We start from the raw sequence: 20,591 nt of genomic DNA, 5'->3' as shown, positions 1-20,591 counted from the left end.
AGTACTCTGTATAATAACTTGATTGTTCAAAAAACGCATTATTTTTTTTACATATTTGACATAATTACAGCTCCTCTCTCATAGGGCTGTGGAACGATTAATCGTGATTAATCGCATCCAAAATAAAAGTTTGTGTTTACATAATATATGTGTGTGTACTGTGTATAATTATTTTGCATATACAAATACACACATGCATGTATATATTTTTAAGAAAAATGTGTTATTTATAAATAATATTCTTTTATATGTCGATTTAGTTATTCATTTTTTATTTTAGTACATAAAGTTAAACTTAATGAAAATGACAAATGTTTCTTTGGCAAGTAGCTGAAGTAAAATGAATAAATAAAAGTTCTTATAATACAAAATGTAACAAAAATGTAATATATTTATGTCCATGACATGAAATGCAAGGATAATAGTAGTGATAATGAAAACAAGGCACTGACAAACACTGGTATTGCTGTTGTCCTGGAATCCTGAGCTAGAGAGACAATAACTGAGATAAACGGAGGTCTATTCATTCCCACAAATGAGGGAAGACTGACAGAATCTGGGATGCACCTGACATGAGCCTGATGAACTGGAAGATAAAGTAGATTGGTGCCTGTGAGCAGCCTAGTGCATTGGTAACTTGTCTTCGTAAAGACAAGTAAATTGCCTCTCTACACAGCGTCATCATGTCTAGTAATGGCACCTCCAAATGAGCCACATCCCAGAGAGGACAGTGTGTTATTAAAAGTAAAGAAATATGTACCCACGACTTCTCAAATAATCTGTCTGCAATGCAAGTATGTGTCCAGATATAAATCACTTTTACACGCCTTCTTCTAAATTCAGGAGTCATGTCACATGCAGGAATAAAATGCAAAGTACAAGGTCTGTCAATCATATAAAATAATATAAGCTTAAATCGCATATTTCTGAATCTACATTACATTTACATTTACATTTATTCATTTAGCTGACGCTTTTATCCAAAGCGACTTACAATTGCTATATATGTCAGAGGTCGCACGCCTCTGGAGCAACTAGGGGTTAAGTGTCTTGCTCAGGGACACATTGGTGTCTCACAGTGGATTCGAACCCGGGTCTCTCACACCAAGGGCATGTGTCTTATCCACTGCGCCATCACCACCCCATTTACATTGAAATTATGCACTGAATCCTTGCTAATAAAACATTGAAATACATGCACTGAAAAAATGCACTGAACACAATGTAGAAATCATGTTTTTTTTGCGCTGGTTCTTGGATTAGGGCTTTTCCCATTCATCATGGTCTTGAAATGTGTTTTGGCCTGATAGGTTTTTTTTATAATATTTTTGTAATGTACCATGTTGGAATGTTCCCCTAACCATTTTTATTCCACTCGAATCACATACATTAACAAACATCCCAAAAAAAAGAAGGCATAATGGCCTTAACTAGTGGTTGACTGATGCTAGATTTTGTAGATACCCATAACTTAAGAGTTTAAAAACCTGATTTCTGAATTTAAGTTTTTTAAATACTGTAAATATGCTGAATGTCAAAAAAATTCCAAAAAATTCCAGTCTCCAAAATATATGAAATCCCAGGAGCAGTTTATTGTGCAACCAAAACTAGAAAAATGATTAGGCCTATTCGCGCAATTCAGAAAATAAAATAAAGCAGTTTAAATGATACTCAATACACTGTAACCACCGCTAACTTTCCTTCTCCTCATTTTAACCCCATTTACACCAGCCATAATTAAAAATACATCTATAATACTGGCACTTATTTTTTTCTACAGATATTCAATATTTGCAAACGCCATTTTTGGTGCCGATGAATATGCAAATCGACCTCTAGCATAAACATGAAGTTTTCAGCACCCACATAAGGGTCTTTGTCTCATTCTAAATTGCATTTGAATTTCACTTCAAGGATCACAAACCGTGCCAGGGACAAGGGCGGCAGGGTGGCTGCGGATTTTTGTGCCGCTCATTGTAAATCTATTATCTTCCTTTATCCATTCTTCCTATAGTAGCGTTTAACTAAGTTACGTCCGATCAAATCTCCATAAGTGAAGGTGAGATGACAGTGGCTCACCTTGCGTTTGCGGGGGATGGGTTCGTCGAACAGCAAGCTGTTGCCGTCATGCTCATCGATGTTGTCGTCTGTCGGGCCGTTGTGGCTGGGCATCCGAAAGGGTTTGAAGCTGTCAGCGGACAGGGGCGGGGATGGCGTGGACGGGTTGGACTGGTCACTGGGTGCGCTCCAGCTCCAGTATCCACTGCTGCTGTAACTTGATGGAGTGAAACCTCCGTCCTTCCAGGAGCCATTTAGACCCTCTGTATGGAAAGAATAGAACTCAGTGAGGGCCATAAAGACACATTAAGTGCGTAAAGTAATAATAACCATCATCCCGACATATATACTGCTTTATAATACACTAAACTTTCAATTAAGTGTAATGAGGAGTGTAAAGACATTAACGTCATGTTGGTTTATGAAACTCTCAGTGTGCAGGAGTGTCATAACAGAAAGTTAAAGTCCTGATTATATTACATAAAAGCCACAATTTTAGTACTCCATTAAAGGCCTTCAAAAGTTATAACACGTCTTCATCAAAATCTTGCGCCCGTTTCACACATGATCCGTTTGTCTCATTGTGCTTTCAAACAAGACGCATTTGCACTCTGCAGTGCGCAGCTGATCCCCAGCTGTGTGCCACAAATACAACTATTAGTTATCCATGTACTCCATGTATTCAAATAGAAATCTTTTGTAACCATATACACTACCGTTCAAAAGTTTGGGGTCACAATTTTTTTCTTTTCATTTTTGAAAGAAATAAATACTTTTATTAGCAAGGATGTGTTAAATTGATTAAAAGTTATAGTAAAGATTTATTTTGTTCGAAAATATTACCATTCGAATAAATGCTATTCTATTTGAGGTTTTATTCATCAATGAATCCAGAACAAAGTATCACATTTTCCAGAAAAATATTAAGCAGCACAACTGTTTTCAACATTGATAATAACTGAGTAGCAAAACAGCATATTAGAATGATTTCTGAAGGACCATGTGACACTGAAAAAAAAAAAAGTATCACAGATATAAACTATATTTTAAAGCAGATTAAAATAAAATATTTCACAATATTACTGTTTTTTTTTTGTATTTTTTATTAAATAAATGCAGGCTTAATTAGCATAAGAGACTTCTTTCAAAAACATTAAAAATACTATATATATATATATAGAGAGAGAGATTTACCATATTTATAGATTTATATATTAAGTTGTAACATGGCACATACAGAATAAACATAAGGTGCTTCTCTTACATTAAAAGGTAATATCATTTTAAAGTGTTCCTATTATGCTTTTTCGAATTTTACCTTTAATGCAGTGTGTAATGTAATGTAGCTATTGGCAAATGTACAATGTCTGCAAAAGTTTAAAGATCAAAGTGCACAACAAAAAGTTATTGTCTCCTAAAAGAAAGAACTATTCTGACCTGCTGAAACGAGTAGTCAGCAATTCCAATCTTGCTTCCTGTCACATACTGTTTTGGATATATTTACCTGTTTCCAAGAAATGTTATTTTGCTTGCTTTTAAGGTAATGCCATATATGCTTAAATATATAAAAATGCTTGTATGCTATTTGAGTACCTAAAATACTTAGTGATATGTAGGGTGTAAACAAATACATTTGGCTTGCTTTGTTTGTTATGTAGAGCAAAAGATGTGAAAATTAAGTTCCTTGAACTTAATGTTTGTTGTCAACCACAAAGGTTAACAAGAGGGCACACGGGGATGAAGTGAAGGTGTTAAAACCACAAGCGGAGGTGAAACCAATGAAGGCTAATGTGAAGACGGGGAGAAGAGCTACAAGAAGACAACAACGTAGGCGACAGCAGAAGGACATCCGGATGATTAAACAGGATTTACAGAGGTAAAGCTGACGCCTTTGTTACTGTTTGTATTACTGTGTATCAAGTGCTAAGGAAGCCTCCGGAGCTGAAATTCCCATTATGGTAATAGCCATTTTGTTTCCAACAAAAGACGGAAGAATCTTCGAACAAACCGTTTTCAAACTCTTTGAGAAATGAGGTGATGTACATTATGAGAAAATTAAAGTTTTTTTTTTTTTCAGTGCTCATGTTAACAGGTTAGAGCAGGGGTGGGCAAACTTTTTGACTCGCGGGCCACAATGGGTTTTAAAATTTGACAGAGGGGCCGGGCCAGGTGCATTTGGAGGGAGTGTTTGGGCCGGATATACTAAAGCATTAAATGTAGTGTGTGCAAACCTCATAGCACAGTAAGAACACTACAACCCAATTTATTAACTGTCTTTCAAATGTGAAAAATAGCCCTTATCAGTTAATAAATTTGTCTCAAGGAATATGCAAGATATGGCATTTACATACTATTTCGCAGATACTGTGAGGAGGAAATGTAAATAGATTAAAATAACATACGCACTGTGATTTATCAAGATTGCGTCTGTTTTTAATAAGTTTCAATCGAAGGTGCAAAGTTAAAGTAATCAACATTTATTGAAAAATGGAATCACTTTCAACATTCAAAACATATTATTACACAATGAAATACTCAAGCTCAATAATATCTACTTGTGTTAAACTCCGCAAAATCATGGATGGATTGTCCTGACCGCGCGCTCTACAAACTCTCCACGGACGCCCTCGCCTTCACGCGCAAACAGTACACGTGTATCGTTGCCAAGCACACAGACATAGGCTGTATTAAATATCCTACCTGCAGCTGAAAATTTACATTTAAATTAAGAGCGATGTGCGGCGTGTTAATTAAGCTACTGTACCGCTGCTGTGCGTAAATGCGCATTGCTCTTAATTAAAAGACGCACTTCCAAACTTTCCATATGCATTTTTTCATAACACAGCAGAAAAAATCACCATTTCAGTGGGAACAGTGTTGTTGGTCTCCCTTTTTTGCCAGTGCATCAAAGTCTGGAGTTAGTTTTGTTGTGGCAATTCTCAGGACAGATCTGAGGTGTTGGTCAGTTAACTTGGATCTGTGATGGGCTTTGTTGATTTTCATGACGCTAAACGTCTGCTCACACACGTAGGTCGAGCCAAACAACACCAGCATCTTCTGCGCCGTCCTCCGGAGGTTTGGAAACGCGGTCTCGTTAAGTGAAGCGTAAAAGTCATTCAGTTTAAGAGACTTGAACTTCTCCTTTGAGACGGAGTCAGACTGAAGATCGATCAGTTCCAATTGCAGCTCCTGCGGTGCTGATTCGGGGTCTTGTGACAGGGGACAGGACACCAGTTGAAGTGACTTGTCAATTTTTTCAAAATCACAGAACCGACGGCAAAATTCTCTGTGCAGATCGTCCAGTGATTTGCAGTATTTCTTCGCATTTCGGGCGGCCTCTTTCTGCACGGCTAGTGTGGGGAAATGTGCGAAAGATTTGTTTGACATTTGCCTGGAGAATAAAACCAGCTTGGATTTGAAGGCTTTCACATTTGTGTACATGTCGTGCGCAAACTGATCTTTCCCCTGTAGCTTCACGTTCAGCTCATTCATGTGTGAAAATATGTCCACAGCAAACGCAAAGTCACAAAGCCAGTTTGTGTCGCTCAGCTCGGGGAATTCTTCGGATTTCCCCATTAAATTAAAAAATGAGCGAATCTCGTCTTTGAGCTCCCAGACTCGTTGAAACACTTTCCCCAAACTTAACCAGCGGACGCGAGAGTGGTAAAGTAGGTCCTGGTGATCCGCATTAGTTTCTTCCAGGAACGTAATGAACTGACGATGATTAAGTCCCCTTGCTCGTATGAAGTTAACAAGTTTTACAACTGGATCCACGACGTGATTAAGCTGCAATACAGACTTACACAGAGACTCCTGATGAATGATGCAGTGAAGTAAAATAACATCCTGGTCAGGGTTTTCTTCTTTCACTTTATCCTGGATTCTTTTCAGCAGCCCGATGTTTTTTCCAGTTAAATTTGGCGATCCATCCGTGGTGACATTGGCAAGTTTATTCCAAGGTAGCTTCATTCTCTCGATGACAGCAGACACCTGTTCATATAAGTCCTCTCCTCGCGTTTTCCCTTTCAGTGATTCCATGCTCAAAAGCTCCTCCGTTATCTCAAAACTGTCGTTAATCCCTCGGATAAAAATTAGGAGCTGAGCAGTGTCTTTTATGTCGTTACTTTCATCCAGTGCTAGTGAATATAACTTAAAGGACTCCGCCTTTTTGTTTAACTCGCTGACTATATCTTCGTCAATCAGTTCCACGCGGCGAGTCACTGTCCTGCGTGCTAAACTGATTTTTTCAAACTTGGCTTTGCTCTCCGGACACAAGAGACCTGCTGTCTCTACCATGCACTCTTTCAAAAACTCGCCTTCGGAGAAAGGCTTGCTAGCCTTTGCTAATTTGAATGCCAGCAAATAACTTGCCTTGGTACTTGACTCTTGAATTGCAGTTTGTCGGTGAAAAAAGTTCTGTTGACTCTGTAAATTAGCTGCCAACCTCTGAGCAGTAGCCGCCCGTTCTTGTGTTGACTGCTTGCTAGCATAGTTTGCATGCTTCGTGGCAAAGTGACGGCTGATATTGTACTCTTTGAAAACCGCTACAGCTTCTTGGCATATCAGACATACAGCCGTTGATCGGACTTCAGTGAAGAAGTATTTTGTTGTCCACTCTTTATTAAACACTCGGCATTCGCTGTCCACTTTCCTTCTCTTTGGTCCGCTCATTTTTACAGAAGGGCTTAATGGTGACGTGAAACGAAGTGAAAATTAAATTGAAATAAAGAGAAATACGCGCCACTCCAACAACGGTCAATGTGTTTTGAGTGCGCCATCTATTGGGGAAACGTGGGCATTGCAGGGAAAGGGGAAAAAAGGAGGTTTTTACTATAATTTGGACAAGTTCGGCGGGCCGGATTAAAAAGCCTAACGGGCCGTATGTGGCCCGCGGGCCGTAGTTTGCCCATGTCTGGGTTAGAGCATTCACACTGCACATGAATGCAGTCCAGCAATGCTTTAATGCACATGCAGAATTAAAGTGATAGCGCATTGTTAGTGGTGAACTAAATGAACAGTGATTTCACCAGAAATCCATATAATTAAAGTCTACTGTCAACATATGACTTTCTGCCCTGGGTAAAGCAAAGAAAACATGATTGTTTTTCCAGAACTCACTGTAGCAAATTAGCAGCCATGTTTACATATTATTAACACATGATTTATTAACTTATCATTCTGAGCAATGTTGCGGTTGTCAACTAAAAAACTATTAAAATTGTTTTTGTTAACTTAAATAAAAAAATAAATTATAGACTAAAAACTTTAAAATTAGAAATGTTGCCTTGACAACAGAAATAAAATATTTTGAAGTACTAAAATGACTAAAATCGACATGAACTAAAACTAATGAAAACATAACAAAATTAATAAAAAAACTGAAAAATAAAATACTATAATAGTACATGCAGTAAATACAAATAAAATAACACTGTTTCAGAATAGGAATCAGCAGGTAACTGCTATATTATATTTACTGTATAATATTTTTGAAACTGTGATCTGTCATATATTTTTTGTGATATTTACTTGTTTCTCTGGCACTTTGCTTCTTTCTTTGTGTAAATATATTGTTAGCTTATTCCAAGTCTCTTTTTCCTCCAAATAATATTTATGTGAAAAATAAACAAACATTTTGTGAAAATATTGATACAGTATTGAGAGGTAAAATAACTCTTATAATTCTCAAATATTGTTGTTGTTTTTTGTACCCACCCCAGAATATCATATGCAAAGAGGTTAGCTAATCATAACAGGTCATTTACATATAGAAGTCTTAATTTGTTATGGCATGTCAGCACAAAAGGCGATATGTAGACGTATATTAAATAGATACGTAAATATATATATATACACTCACCGGCCACTTTATTAGGTACCCCATGCTAGTAACGGGTTGGACCCCCTTTTGCCTTCAGAACTGCCTCAATTCTTCGTGGCATAGATTCAACAAGGTGCTGGAAGCATTCCTCAGGGAGTTTGGTCCATATTGACATGATGGCATCACACAGTTGCCGCAGATTTGTCGGCTGCACATCCATGATGCGAATCTCCCGTTCCACCACATCCCAAAGATGCTCTATTGGGTTGAGATCTGGTGACTGTGGAGGCCATTTTAGTACAGTGAACTCATTGTCATGTTCAAGAAACCAATTTGAAATGATTAGAGCTTTGTGACATGGTGGAAGTAGCCATCAGAGGATGGGTACATGGTGGCCATAAAGGGATGGACATGGTCAGAAACAATGCTCAGGTAGGCCGTGGCATTTAAACGATGCCCAATTGGCACTAAGGGGCCTAAAGTGTGCCAGGAAAACATCCCCCACACCATTACACCACCACCACCAGCCTGCACAGTGGTAACAAGGCATGTTGGTTCCATGTTCTCATTCTGTTTACGCCAAATTCTGACTCTAACATCTGAATGTCTCAACAGAAATCGAGACTCATCAGACCAGGCAACATTTTTCCAGTCTTCAACTGTTAAATTTTGGTGAGCTCTTGCAAATTGTAGCCTCTTTTTCCTATTTGTAGTGGAGATGAGTGGTACCCGGTGGAGTCTTCTGCTGTTGTAGCCCATCCGCCTCAAGGTTGTGCGTGTTGTGGCTTCACAAATGCTTTGCTGCATACCTCGGTTGTAACGAGTGGTTATTTCAGTCACTGTTGCCCTTCTATCAGCTCGAACCAGTCTGGCCATTCTCCTCTGACCTCTGGGATCAACAAGGCATTTCCGCCCACAGAACTGCCGCTCACTGGATGTTTTTTCTTTTTCGGACCATTCTCTGTAAACCCTAGAGATGGTTGTGCGTGAAAATCCCAGTAGATTAGCAGTTTCTGAAATACTCAGACCAGCCCTTCTGGCACCAACAATCATGCCACGTTCAAAGTAACTCAAATCACCTTTCTTCCCCATACTGATGCTCGGTTTGAACTGCAGGAGATTGTCTTGACCATGTCTACATGCACTGAGTTGCCGCCATGTGATTGGCTGCTTAGAAATTAAGTGTTAACGAGCAGTTGGACAGGTGTACCTAATAAAGTGGCCGGTGAGTGTATATATTTATTTATTTTATTTATTGCAAGAACAAAACATTTTCAAGCAATAAACTAATAAATGTAGAGCACTTAAGGGTAAAGTATCAAAAGTGAAAGATCAGAATGAGGGAATAGAATTGTAACTAATTTATGACAGTTTTGGTGCAACAAACCTTTACTAACCTCTTTATGTTATTAGTAGATGACCGCTTTAAGACAGCAAAAGCTAGTCTCGTGATGGCTGAACTAATGCACTATCATCTCATGTGACACTTTTTCATGCGCATGTGACAGTGAAAACAGGAAATAGCTGAGTGAAAAGCAAGTCGTTTCTGCAGCTCATAGCAGGCAGTGTGAAAACGTCTTCATGACGACTGAGATCACTGTGTAGTTGTGATCTAATGTTACTTACCGCTAACTTTTACAGGAGGGCTCCGCACCAGAGGACTAGTGGACAGGCTGGTCAACACCATGGCAGCCGTCACTTTGTCCATGTCCACCTCCTCCTCGGATTTCCTGTAAGAGCAAGAAACATTACTTAAACTCACCATGAAATCAAAAACATTAACTTCCCCTCCATCTCGCATCAACATCTCTTGAGTAGGGGTGGGAATATTACTAGACAATAGATATATTGCTAGACAATCCTATAATAATACATCACGAAATCTGTCGAAAACAAACTATGAAAACAAAATGCCCGTGAAAAGGTTAAGTGCAGGTTTTCTCTCTTTATTCAAGTCCGAACTGTTTAGAAAACAGCACAAAAAGTTTTTCAGTCTGTAAATTAAATGGAACATTTTAAGTAAATTAAACATTTCATGCTGCTTATACTTTTTAAAAGCTTTAACTTTTCTTTGTGTGTAAACTGACACATTTAACTGCTTATCGACTAGTTTTAGTTTTATATAAACCTGGATACATTTCAAAATTTACCAACCTCTTTTATTTAAACCTGGTAGCATCTCAGTGTTTACCAGCTTCCTTAAAATAAACCTGGGAATAGTGGTGTCCAAGGTACCGACTTGGGTATTTAAAACATTTCTCTGATTGGCTACAATCAACGCTTTCAAAACATGTTGTAAATAGACAACATGTTGTCTATTTACATGTTGTCTAGGAGTAATACTTTTTAGGAGTAATAAAAAACACTTACACAGGTACACACGGGAGCGTTTGAAAGCAGGTGTCCATCAGCGGATCCCTAATATATCCACTGATAGACGCCTGCTTTCAAACACTCCCGTGTGTATCTGTGTAAGTGCTTAGTGAAGAGCGTCAAAGATGTCTATTCACAACATGTTTGTCCCATCAATGGTATAAAAGCCAAAGTGCGTCCAGACTTCGGCTGGGGCATCTTATTATTTTACTCACACTGCTGTCCGCCATCCCATTAAAAAAATTGTTTTAGGCTAGTTAACTTATGTTCACGTTTCCCTCATTCATCTGTTGACTGCTACCTCGAAGGAACCATGAAGTAGCGATGCTTGGAGCAGGGAAATCTATTTAGAGCGCCTTTTTTATTAATTAAAAAATATTTGGCGACAGCGTATTGATTCTCGTATTGCACGGAGAAGGACAACGATATATATCGCCCTATCGATATTTTGTCCCACCCCTACTCTTGAGGGTGGGACAATAAAAGCGGGACAATATTCCAAGAGAAATTGAAGAACAAACTTATGTCACATCATTTCGAAACAAAATCAGCAAAAAAAAAAAAAGTTTGAAACCGCTTCCTAAAGCAAACCTTCCGGAAAAGTTCGCTCCAGCTAGTAAAAGCCTTCAAACTACCATTGGTTTGTGGCGATTACGAAATAGGTAGGTGTGCCGTCACCTTTGACATGGAAATCTTCTCCAGTTAATTTCTTCAGTTGACCGTCGAGGTCAGACACGAGTAAAAACATGAGCACACAGGAGAGCCGCTTCATAGTGGAAATTGAAGTTGTAATTCTAATTGAAAGTGACAGTGAATGCTTGCTTTAAAGGGGTCATATAATGCCATTTTTGTACAAGCTAGTATGATTCTTTAGGGTCTAAATTAAAAGTTTGTAATATACTTTAATTAAAAATTCTCATTAGTATTGTAAGAAAACACTTATTTTACTTGGTCAAAAACAGCTCTGTTTTCAGCACGCCGTTTCAGTGCATATGACTTTAAATGATAATGAGCTTTGCTCACTCTGCCTCTCTGTTCTGTGCGTACACCGTTTGTAACACAATAACACAATAACCATAACGCGTTGTTCAGTTTAAACGTGGGATTATGAATTATATTGAGAACATCATACATAGTAAACATGCCGTAATGTACACTAAGTGTAAACCTTATATGTAAACAATAAGACGCATTCATTGTGAAGCGTGCAGCTAGCGATTTGCAAAGATTAATATAAATATTAATATAAAGTTTAATAAAACGTTACACTCACTTCAGTTGTTCTAGAGGTTCAGCAGGAACACGAATAGCTGGTACCGATCCTTTTTTCATGAGCAGCTTCTTAGCAAAACCAGCTTTATACTGACCCTCGTTTATAAAGCAGTCTGGTGAGAAATGATTCGCGCAAACATGAACGCATTGACGTTGCTCGTGGGGAATATTCCCTTCGAAAACAAACTCAGCCACTGCGTCTTCAGCGGTTCGGATTTAGGAACATTAAAATGACTGTGTTCGTTATTGCACCCAAGAACAGAACACCACAATCGCTTAGACGCCATTCTGCTCATAGACAGTGCTCCAGCATATCAACAATGACCGCGCCGGTCCGCGCAGACTATGATTGACAGCTCGCTCACGAGCGAGGGCGGGTCTGTGTTGAAACGCTCCTGTCAATCAACAATCGTGGGAGGGGCTTCCGACCTTGTGACGTCACACGGTCGAACGGCTCGATTTGAGGCAGGGGAAAACATATAAGGATATTAAAACAAAAACACTGGATGGATTTTTATCATTTTATGATGGTTGTGTACAGGCACTGCCAACACACATTTCAGTACAATCAACTTGTAAAAGTGCATGTACCATTATATGACCCCTTTAAAGCAATCTATTGTCCAAGTGCTATAAATAAATGTGACGTGACGTGACTGGAGTCCGAATTGCAGAGCTAGTGCAAACATATCCACATCGCTTTGATCAGATGCTTTCACAACTGCCGTTTTCTCACTGCTGTCCTTTTTGTTGAGTGTTCATTTTGTTATTGAGAGGAATATGTGCAGCATATATTATATACATATTCTTCTAAACATCGGGATGTTCATTAACAGTATACAGCTGCTCAGGTATTTCAAACTTGTTTTTACCTCTTAAGTGAAGAAACAGGACTTTGCCTTGAGTATATTGGGGCCTTAATGGTTAGGTATTACAGACCTCCCTAAAATGCTATTACATACATGTTGCTCCAAACTTCCACGCCAGCTGCTGCGTTCATTGTTCTGGGATCTCCAAAGCCGCACTGCACAGCGTTCCTATGATGGACAGAACAGGAACATCTGTCCTGACAGATGACTCTCATCACTCACAGATGCAGTGTAACATGTCTCTTTACGATAGCATGATGGAGAATGATGATATCTCAACACAACCTGCTTCTGCTTTGGGAACGGACCAGCTGATCTTGCGCCGTTTGCAGGTCTTTAAACAACAAAAAAGGGCTGCGTGAAAGATGTCACTTGTTTTTATATCTCAGATGAGTATTTCATGCCTGTGATTGAAGGACGGACAATGAATGCGTTGACGTGTGGAAGGAGTAATAAATCTTCTCACCTGTCAGCTCACAGGAGCACATTCTCTCTTGGGAAAACCTGAGCTGCCCTGCCAAAGGCATAGCATGAAATCTCATATGAGAGAGAGAGGGAGAGAGAGAGAGACCTCTGGCTGACAGTGAAGCCCGGCACCTCCATTAGAGATAGGCCTAATTTATGTTTCTCGTGCGGCGAGAATGATGTCATTACGGCTTTCGGATAAATCACGGTAGGCTGCCATCGATGCCGCTTTTCCCAGGACCACACCATTACGGCTTCTTCCTGGTCACCTTGGGAGAGCACACTGGGAGTGATGGAGCTTTCCAGATAATGCCACGCTGGTGGTCCTGGATGACTGCTAATTAAGAGCTTTAACATCTCTCATCCAATGGAATATTGTAAATTTCAAGAAATGCATTAGATCCTGTGTAATTAGCATGTGATATATTGCCACACTTGAACAAAAAATGATCTCTGAGGTCCCAAATCACATGAGTCATTAGTGTCCTTATCAAGCCATGGGAGTGAAGCCGGCCGCACATTTATGAATAGTAATTAAAAGAGAAGGTGAGCAATACATTCAGCTGCAAATCACGCATATGATGGGAGACTAAGGGAGCTTTCACATTGCTGCGGTCCAAATCCGGGCGCGATCGTTCCCGGCTCCCTCTGCAGCGGTGGTCTGCTTTCACACTTAACTTGATTCTATCGAACCCTGGTGTTCATCTTACGTCATCACAAACGTACACGGTGCATGGTAGAAAACAGGGCTCGGGTCAATATATTGTGCTTTCTACTAATTTGGTGCTATTATGCACAGCAGAGTGAACGACACAGTTATTTACACCGGACTTCCAACTAGTAGATAATGAAAAGATGTAATTTTGCACATCCCTAATCATGGTCTATACCATCATCACTAGAATATCTTCAACCATGAAGCTGGAAAAACACATTATGGGAGTTACTGTTCTCAAATACAGAAAAAGAACAGACAAACAGACACTCTGCTGTGAACTGAGCCTGTGCTGTATCTGATGTTGCCTTACTCTCACTGGCTTACTTTGACGTCTTTGGTTTTCTCAATGGGACTGGGACAATATGATCATGCTCTTTCTGCTCATTTCCAATCAGGCAGATATAAATTAATGACCATTGTTGTAAAAATGAGCTTGTCTATGAATTACCCAGATTTAAGAGTCATTAATACGCTTCCAGTGGTATCCCTCATTTGCAGGAAGACAAACGTCAATGGGTTTTTTTTGGTCATGGGGGTAAATGCGTGAGATGGCCGCCAGCCAAGAGGGGGAGGCAGTCCGCAGACATCTGTTGCGATTCAATGGACAGATGTGCCAACTTTTGTTGCCGTCCAAACTTGTAAGACAAATGATAGAGCGGGTGGCCAGAGAAAGGCTATCCTACATACCTTCAGACATCTGGACCTTTGTGTTTAATTAGTCCATTGAGGAGGCCTGTGCCCACAGTGGCGGAAAACTGGAAAGATGTTTCCAGTTTCAAAAATAACGGTGGTTTAGGAGGATATAATAACAACTGATTGGATTACAGTCATTGTCCTAAGCCAATATCAGTCTTCCTGCATTTAATCACTGTGGACTCATTCAAGCCATTGTTCCTCGCAACAGTGGGACAAAAAATCTTTGACAAAATAACAGTGCTACTTCAACATACCAAAACGATCGAAAACAAATTGCAGTCCATTCAAAATTCAGAGAGCATTTCAGTATCAGTAGACACCGATAACTCTGAAATAGCACTGGGGAAATCAGGGGAATTCCCCGAAAAACAAGAGCACTTAGCTCCTCCCCTGCAGCCATCCCCTTCCTGTTCGGTTTTTAGCTAGAACAGGAGGGAGCAGAGAGATGCCTTTGAAGTTGTTCGAGCTGGGCCGTCCATCGTTTATTACAGTCACTAGTGTATGACGCTCATTTCCTTCTAAATAACGGGCAATAAATCAGACACCTCAAGCCTCCCGGCATGAGCTCCTATGTTCTGTTATCACTGCCATCCACGTAAAAATCTGCATACGACATGGGACAAATATGCATGAGAGACATTAAGGCATTATAAAACTTTAACCTGCTATAAACATGTAGCATTGTGACTGTGACCTCTGACTGTCAGATACTAATCAGATACGGTCATGGACCGAGCCTTCCGCGTTTTTCCACGGCCGTGTGCAGATCCAATCAACATCACATACCTTTAAAAGATAAAATGGCGGAGGCATTTATGGGCTGATATCTATCAATTTCCTGTGCAATATCATTACAGTGCACCTCTGGTTGGTATGACTGTACTGTATATATATATTGTATGGCAGTTCAAATAAAAAATTTGAGCCAGGATAGTGTGAAATGACACTGAAAGTAATGTCAAATCTCTAACTGTGGTTGGTCACTTCAGGAAGCGTCTGTCTAAGGGTACGCTTACACGACAACGGTATGCTTAAAACGGAGAAGTTTTTCCTTTGAGTTTTCCGCGTACAGGCGACACCATTGTCAAAACGATCCCCAATTACACGGATCCGCGAAAACTAATAAAAACGCTGTATTCTGCTGCCAGGCCATTAGATTGTGATGAAACACTAGACTGAGCACATAATACGCATGTCACATGTGTATGACGTCATTGTCTTCAGAGATTCGCGTTTTTGTTGTTTACACGGAGACCGTATTCAAAAAGTTGCACTTTGAAACCCGTTTTCAAAAGTTTTACATTTTTAGTTTAAACAGCCCCTAGGTTAACAGCTCTTGGACAGAATAAGCTGGAAAAAAGGAACAAACTGTATTTTTAGTCAAAAGTCTAACTAAAAAAACCCGGTCTATAATAGAAACTCTAGAAAATCTCTCGAGTCTGCTCTACCCAGAGGACCAGTCCAGGACTGTTTCCAGTTTTGATAATGACTGAATCTACTGCACGCTCTACCACCCAACTGTTCTGGAAATCTCCCCCCTTTCTCTCTCTTTGGAAGGAAAACTTGCAAAGCGCTCTGGAGCGAGAGACATTAACCTTGGCAACCTGACACACATACACACTTATTCTCTTTTTTAATTTGATTAAAGAAAAGATTAATCCATTCATCATCTATTACTTTGTATCATTACAGGTCGAGCGTGTCGTTGACACGGAGCACAAACACACGCACGTTCTTTGTTCTCAATGCCACGCTCGTTTCATCTCGCCCCCTCCACCCCGGCTCCAGAGGTGCTCTCCTCACGCCCGTAGGCTGAGCCCTCGCGCAGGATACGTTGAATGTGTGGGCTGCGGCGGTCTCAGGGGCCCGAGGGGGGTACTGTCGGTCAACACAGGGATGCTCAAGGCGGTCCAGAAATCACAGTGGTTGGCACCGGCCCAAAGCCAGCCTCCTCTTACCTCACACACACACGGCCCAGCTCCCTGTAGTATGGATAAACATTGTGCCTGTGAAACCTGGCCCGCGGCCAGACGCAAAGCTGGAGTCAAACAATGATTTCCCTTAATACTGGACAGCCTTGTTTACTTGCTAATCTGCGAACAGACAAAATACAGTGCTGCGTTTCGGCTACACTGGCCACTCGTACGGCATTTATAGCCACCCCTGCCCCCACCCCGCACGGTTGGGTCGAGTTTTTACAGTTCTCCGCAGTGTTCATGAGCGTTCCTCAATGTGAGGAGGGTAAAAACACTCACAAAGAGGGAGGTTTCCACATTCCTGCTAAACATGGGCTGTGTAAGAGCTCAGGTAATAAGGGTTAATATCAACCTCGGGATGGTGTTCTTTTTTACTAGTAGGACCACACAGTGACACAGTCACACAGTGCCATTGTAAAAGAGCCTACTACATGAAAGAAAGAAGAAAAATCCCAGTCATTGGTGCTATTGGGTAAAAAAATATGACAAGTATGCTTGATATATGAAGTATGACAAGCTTCTCACAAGCATGTCGAAGAAAAATGTCAGACAGGCTGCAGTTGCAGGTGAACATCTTTGTTCTGAACCATTTATATCAGTTTTAACTGAATATCATTTTACATTATTATTAGTTAAGCGTGTCACAATCATGAAACTTGATGATTGATGATAAAATGTCATTTAAATAATTTGTATGAATGATGTAATTGCCTGTTTTGTTCACTTATACCTGGAATTCAATCCAATAATGTTTTATTTCCTTTGTAAACAAATATTGCACTGAGGTAGAATGACATGAATTATATTTGAAATATGAAAATATTCAAAATTATTTTTGTTTTATTATAAATATGATAAATATCTGCTATTATGCTATGTTATTAAAATATTTAGAATTCCTATTGCTTTTAATATGAACATTTGAATAGTATCAACAAATAATTAAAACAACAAAACCATTTGTCATAAATCACAACAAAACCATTTGTCATAAATCAATTTTCTTACATCATTTAAAGATGGTCTGACCTGTAATGTCCAAAAATATTTACAAAAATGCTATTATATATAAATATTTACAATTATTATTGTTTCATTATGAATATTGGAATATCAAAAATGACAACAATGATATAATTAAAATAAATAGATTTTCATATGCCATTTAAAGATGTCTAGCTTGTAATGGCCAAAAATATTTGCTTTTGTGCAAAGAATATATATAAATATAGTAAAATAAAGCAAAAACTTTGACATGAGTGTCGGTCCACTGCACACACCAGAGGAGTTCACAAATTAATCATGAAATTATAAAAGTGATTAGATCAAACAATGCTGATTAGGAGATTATGTAATTATCGCATCAGGCCTAATAATATTAAAGTCACTTAAACAACTAAATAAATGTAATAATGAAAAATATGGGTCACATATCACGATTACTTGTATTAATCAAATAATTGTCCTGTTTTATAGGTTAAACAAAACAAAAGCTAAATCGTTCCAAGTACCCACTGGAACCAGCTTAGTTATCCCAGGTTGGGAATCAGTGATGAATATTAACCTATATACTTCAACCTCAAACATTGTCCCACCTCAGGAGACATGAATGTGAAATATGGTAGTGTGCATCAATGCGACGTGGCATTGGCGCCCTACATTTCAGTCTACATCCCACGGTATAGTTCACACAAAGATATGACCCACAAAAGGAACCAGCAAAAGACCAACCGTAGACTTTGCGTCACCTCCCCCAGAGATGTGCCATGATAGAGTACCTGAACTGCATTCACAAAGCCAGCGCTGGGATGTTTAAGAGCCGGGCCGTTCAGCGGGCATAGCAACTGCTTTGATGGACTCGGAGAATTGATGTTTCTGTCTGACCTAATGAGCGATGGGAATACAGAGCTTGTTGCTGCTGCAAGCCATTCATTTAGCCGCCCCTTTTGTCAGAAAAAGAGCGAGGTGATAGTGAAAGGAAGAGGCAACCACGTGAAAAAAGAGTCTTTATAAAGTCTACAGCGGCAACAATGACTGCTGATCACACTTGGTCCTGTTCTATTCCCTGAATACTGAACTCACATCAATGCCAGTGTGTTCCTGCTGGCTACCTGCCAGATTCACATGTTGTCTTCAAGTCACGTCGGAATGATCAAATTTATGAGATGGGACACTTCAATGTCGTATCAACCAGCTGGAAACTCAGGGTTTTCTTTATAGGGTTAGTTTAACCAAAAATGATTGTCATTTACACACCATGTTTTTTTTTTTTTTTTGTTCCTTCATTGAAAGTCAAAGGGGTTTAATGTTGTTTTAAACGGATGAAGCATTCTTCAAAATATCTATCTTTGTTCTTCAAGAAAGAAAAGTCATAGTGGTTTGGATTGACATGAGGGCGAGTAAATGACAGAATTTGTATTTTTGGGTGAACTTTCTTTCCCTTTAAGGTTACTTTCTGAATCATTGTGGAATGCTAATTGGAATTCTTAATAATAAGTACATTTTATTTGTAATGTATAGCACCATTCACAATGCATACAGTATTATTTCAAAGCAGGTTTACAGAAAACCATGCCTTAATTCTCCCATAGAGCGAGCCATAATGACATAATAAGTCATAATAACTGTCTGTAAGGGACAAATTAACTAAACAGTTACAGCACTTTCTGCAAATTCTGTTGATTTTCCACTAAGATAACCTTATCTAGCTGGCTAACATGGATAAGGTTTTGTAGAAATTTACTTGTTATAGTGTTAGATGCATCAGGTGTTAAAAACTACAAACGGATCAGCAAAGATTTGCATCGCATGTCAACGGTTTCCAGCAAAAGACTGTTTATAAATGTACGAGTTACATTAAAGCTATTTTTGTGAAGAAAAAATGAAGAAAACAAATGTTGTAAAAAAAATTAAGCTCAAGTAATAAAATAAATATTTATACAGCTAATATAAAAATACTACAGTTCAAAAGTTTGGTTTCAGTAAGTTTTTTGTATGCGTTTGAAAGAAATGCTTATAAAAGGCTCCATTTATTTTTTATCAAACATACAGTAAAAACGGTAAAATTGTGAAATATTATTACAAATTAAAATTACTTTTCTATTTTAATATATTTTTAAATATTAATTATGATGATGGCAAATCTGATATTTCAGCATCATTACTCCAGTCTTCAGTGTCACATGATCATTCAGAAATCATTCTAATATTCTGATTTACTGCTCAAAGAAACATTTCTGATTAATATTATCAATATTAAAGACAGTTCATATTTTAAAAACTGCTTAATATTTTTGTGGAAACTGATTTTTTTTCAGGATTCTTCGATGAGAATTTATTTGAAAGAAATCTTTTGTATTATTATATATGTCTTTACTGTCACTTTTAATCAATTTAACACATCCTTGCTAAATTAAAGCAATAAGCCTAAAGAAGCTGTGGTTTACAGGGAATTTTGAACAGCTAAGGGACTGGAACTATCCATTTTATTTAAAAAAAATATTTATTTATTTAAAAAAGAAAGAAAATCTTACTGACCCCAAACCTTTGAATAGTAGTGTTGCTAAAAATAAATATGGATCATTCTTTTGTGGTTGGGCCAGTGAAAATGTTGTCAGGGCACGTTAAACTAAGATCTACTGATCAAAAAGAAATACATCTATATTGCCTAAAATGTCTAATTGTGCTATGACCAAAATCACTTATATGTAACATACCTTCTGAACAACTTCTAAACTCATAAGTAGGAACTTCCCTAGGAAGGCAGCTGTCTGTGGTAACAATAGTGATACGCACAAAGCTGAGGTCAATAGTACAAATGTCACACTGGAATTTAGTGACAATGTGATTCTTATTGAGTCCAAGTCCACAAAGCACCTGTGCTTCGTCCCGTGAAAAACATTCCTTGTTCCCTCCACATTAGATAAACAACAGAACGGAAGCAGACTGCCTACAAAACTTTGATTTATGGGTAATGATGTACCTTTTAAAGTCTCTGCTTCAATGTCAAAGCCAAAGTGTCCCTTTCTCTCGTAGATTCCCATGCCCACAATCCCTCACGCCGGCACGTGACCCCCTCCATCCCCCCGCCAGCATCACCCGGATCTCCAATCTCCCCAGGGAGCCATCACTACGACAGAGACGCTCCCAATTACACAGTGTGGGGGGTATTGGAGTGCCTCATAAAAGTCCATACTTCATGAGATGGGGCTGATGGGTAAGAACGCTTGTGTGTGGTGGGGGTAGATGTCTTCCCCTGAACATCATGTCCTAACTGCCTCAGGCCGGGACAAAGACCCTGTCACTTGCGAGCGTGTTATGGACACTTATTAGGGGATTTGTTG

General features: G+C 39.0%; 1 protein-coding gene across 2 annotated transcripts in view; it reads right to left on the bottom strand.

Annotated features, from left to right (window-relative positions):
• Positions 1-20,591, bottom strand: part of znf704 (zinc finger protein 704) — a 59,907-nt gene that overhangs the window by 12,952 nt on the left and 26,364 nt on the right. For both annotated transcript variants that reach the window (XM_056250052.1, XM_056250051.1), the window contains exons 3-4: positions 9,506-9,609; positions 2,080-2,321 (exon numbers count right to left, since the gene is read on the bottom strand). In XM_056250052.1, the coding sequence (XP_056106027.1) occupies positions 2,080-2,321; positions 9,506-9,609 (346 nt within the window). The remainder of the gene's footprint in view (positions 1-2,079; positions 2,322-9,505; positions 9,610-20,591) is intronic.

The sequence above is a fragment of the Rhinichthys klamathensis genome, unplaced genomic scaffold (genome assembly GCF_029890125.1).
Source record: "Rhinichthys klamathensis goyatoka isolate OS25496 unplaced genomic scaffold, OSU_Roscu_1.1 h1tg000067l_1, whole genome shotgun sequence".
In the NCBI taxonomy this organism is placed as follows: Eukaryota; Metazoa; Chordata; class Actinopteri; order Cypriniformes; family Leuciscidae; genus Rhinichthys; species Rhinichthys klamathensis.
The sequence above is the reverse complement of the archived record's forward strand: the minus strand, read 5'-3'. Positions and strand labels throughout refer to the sequence as shown.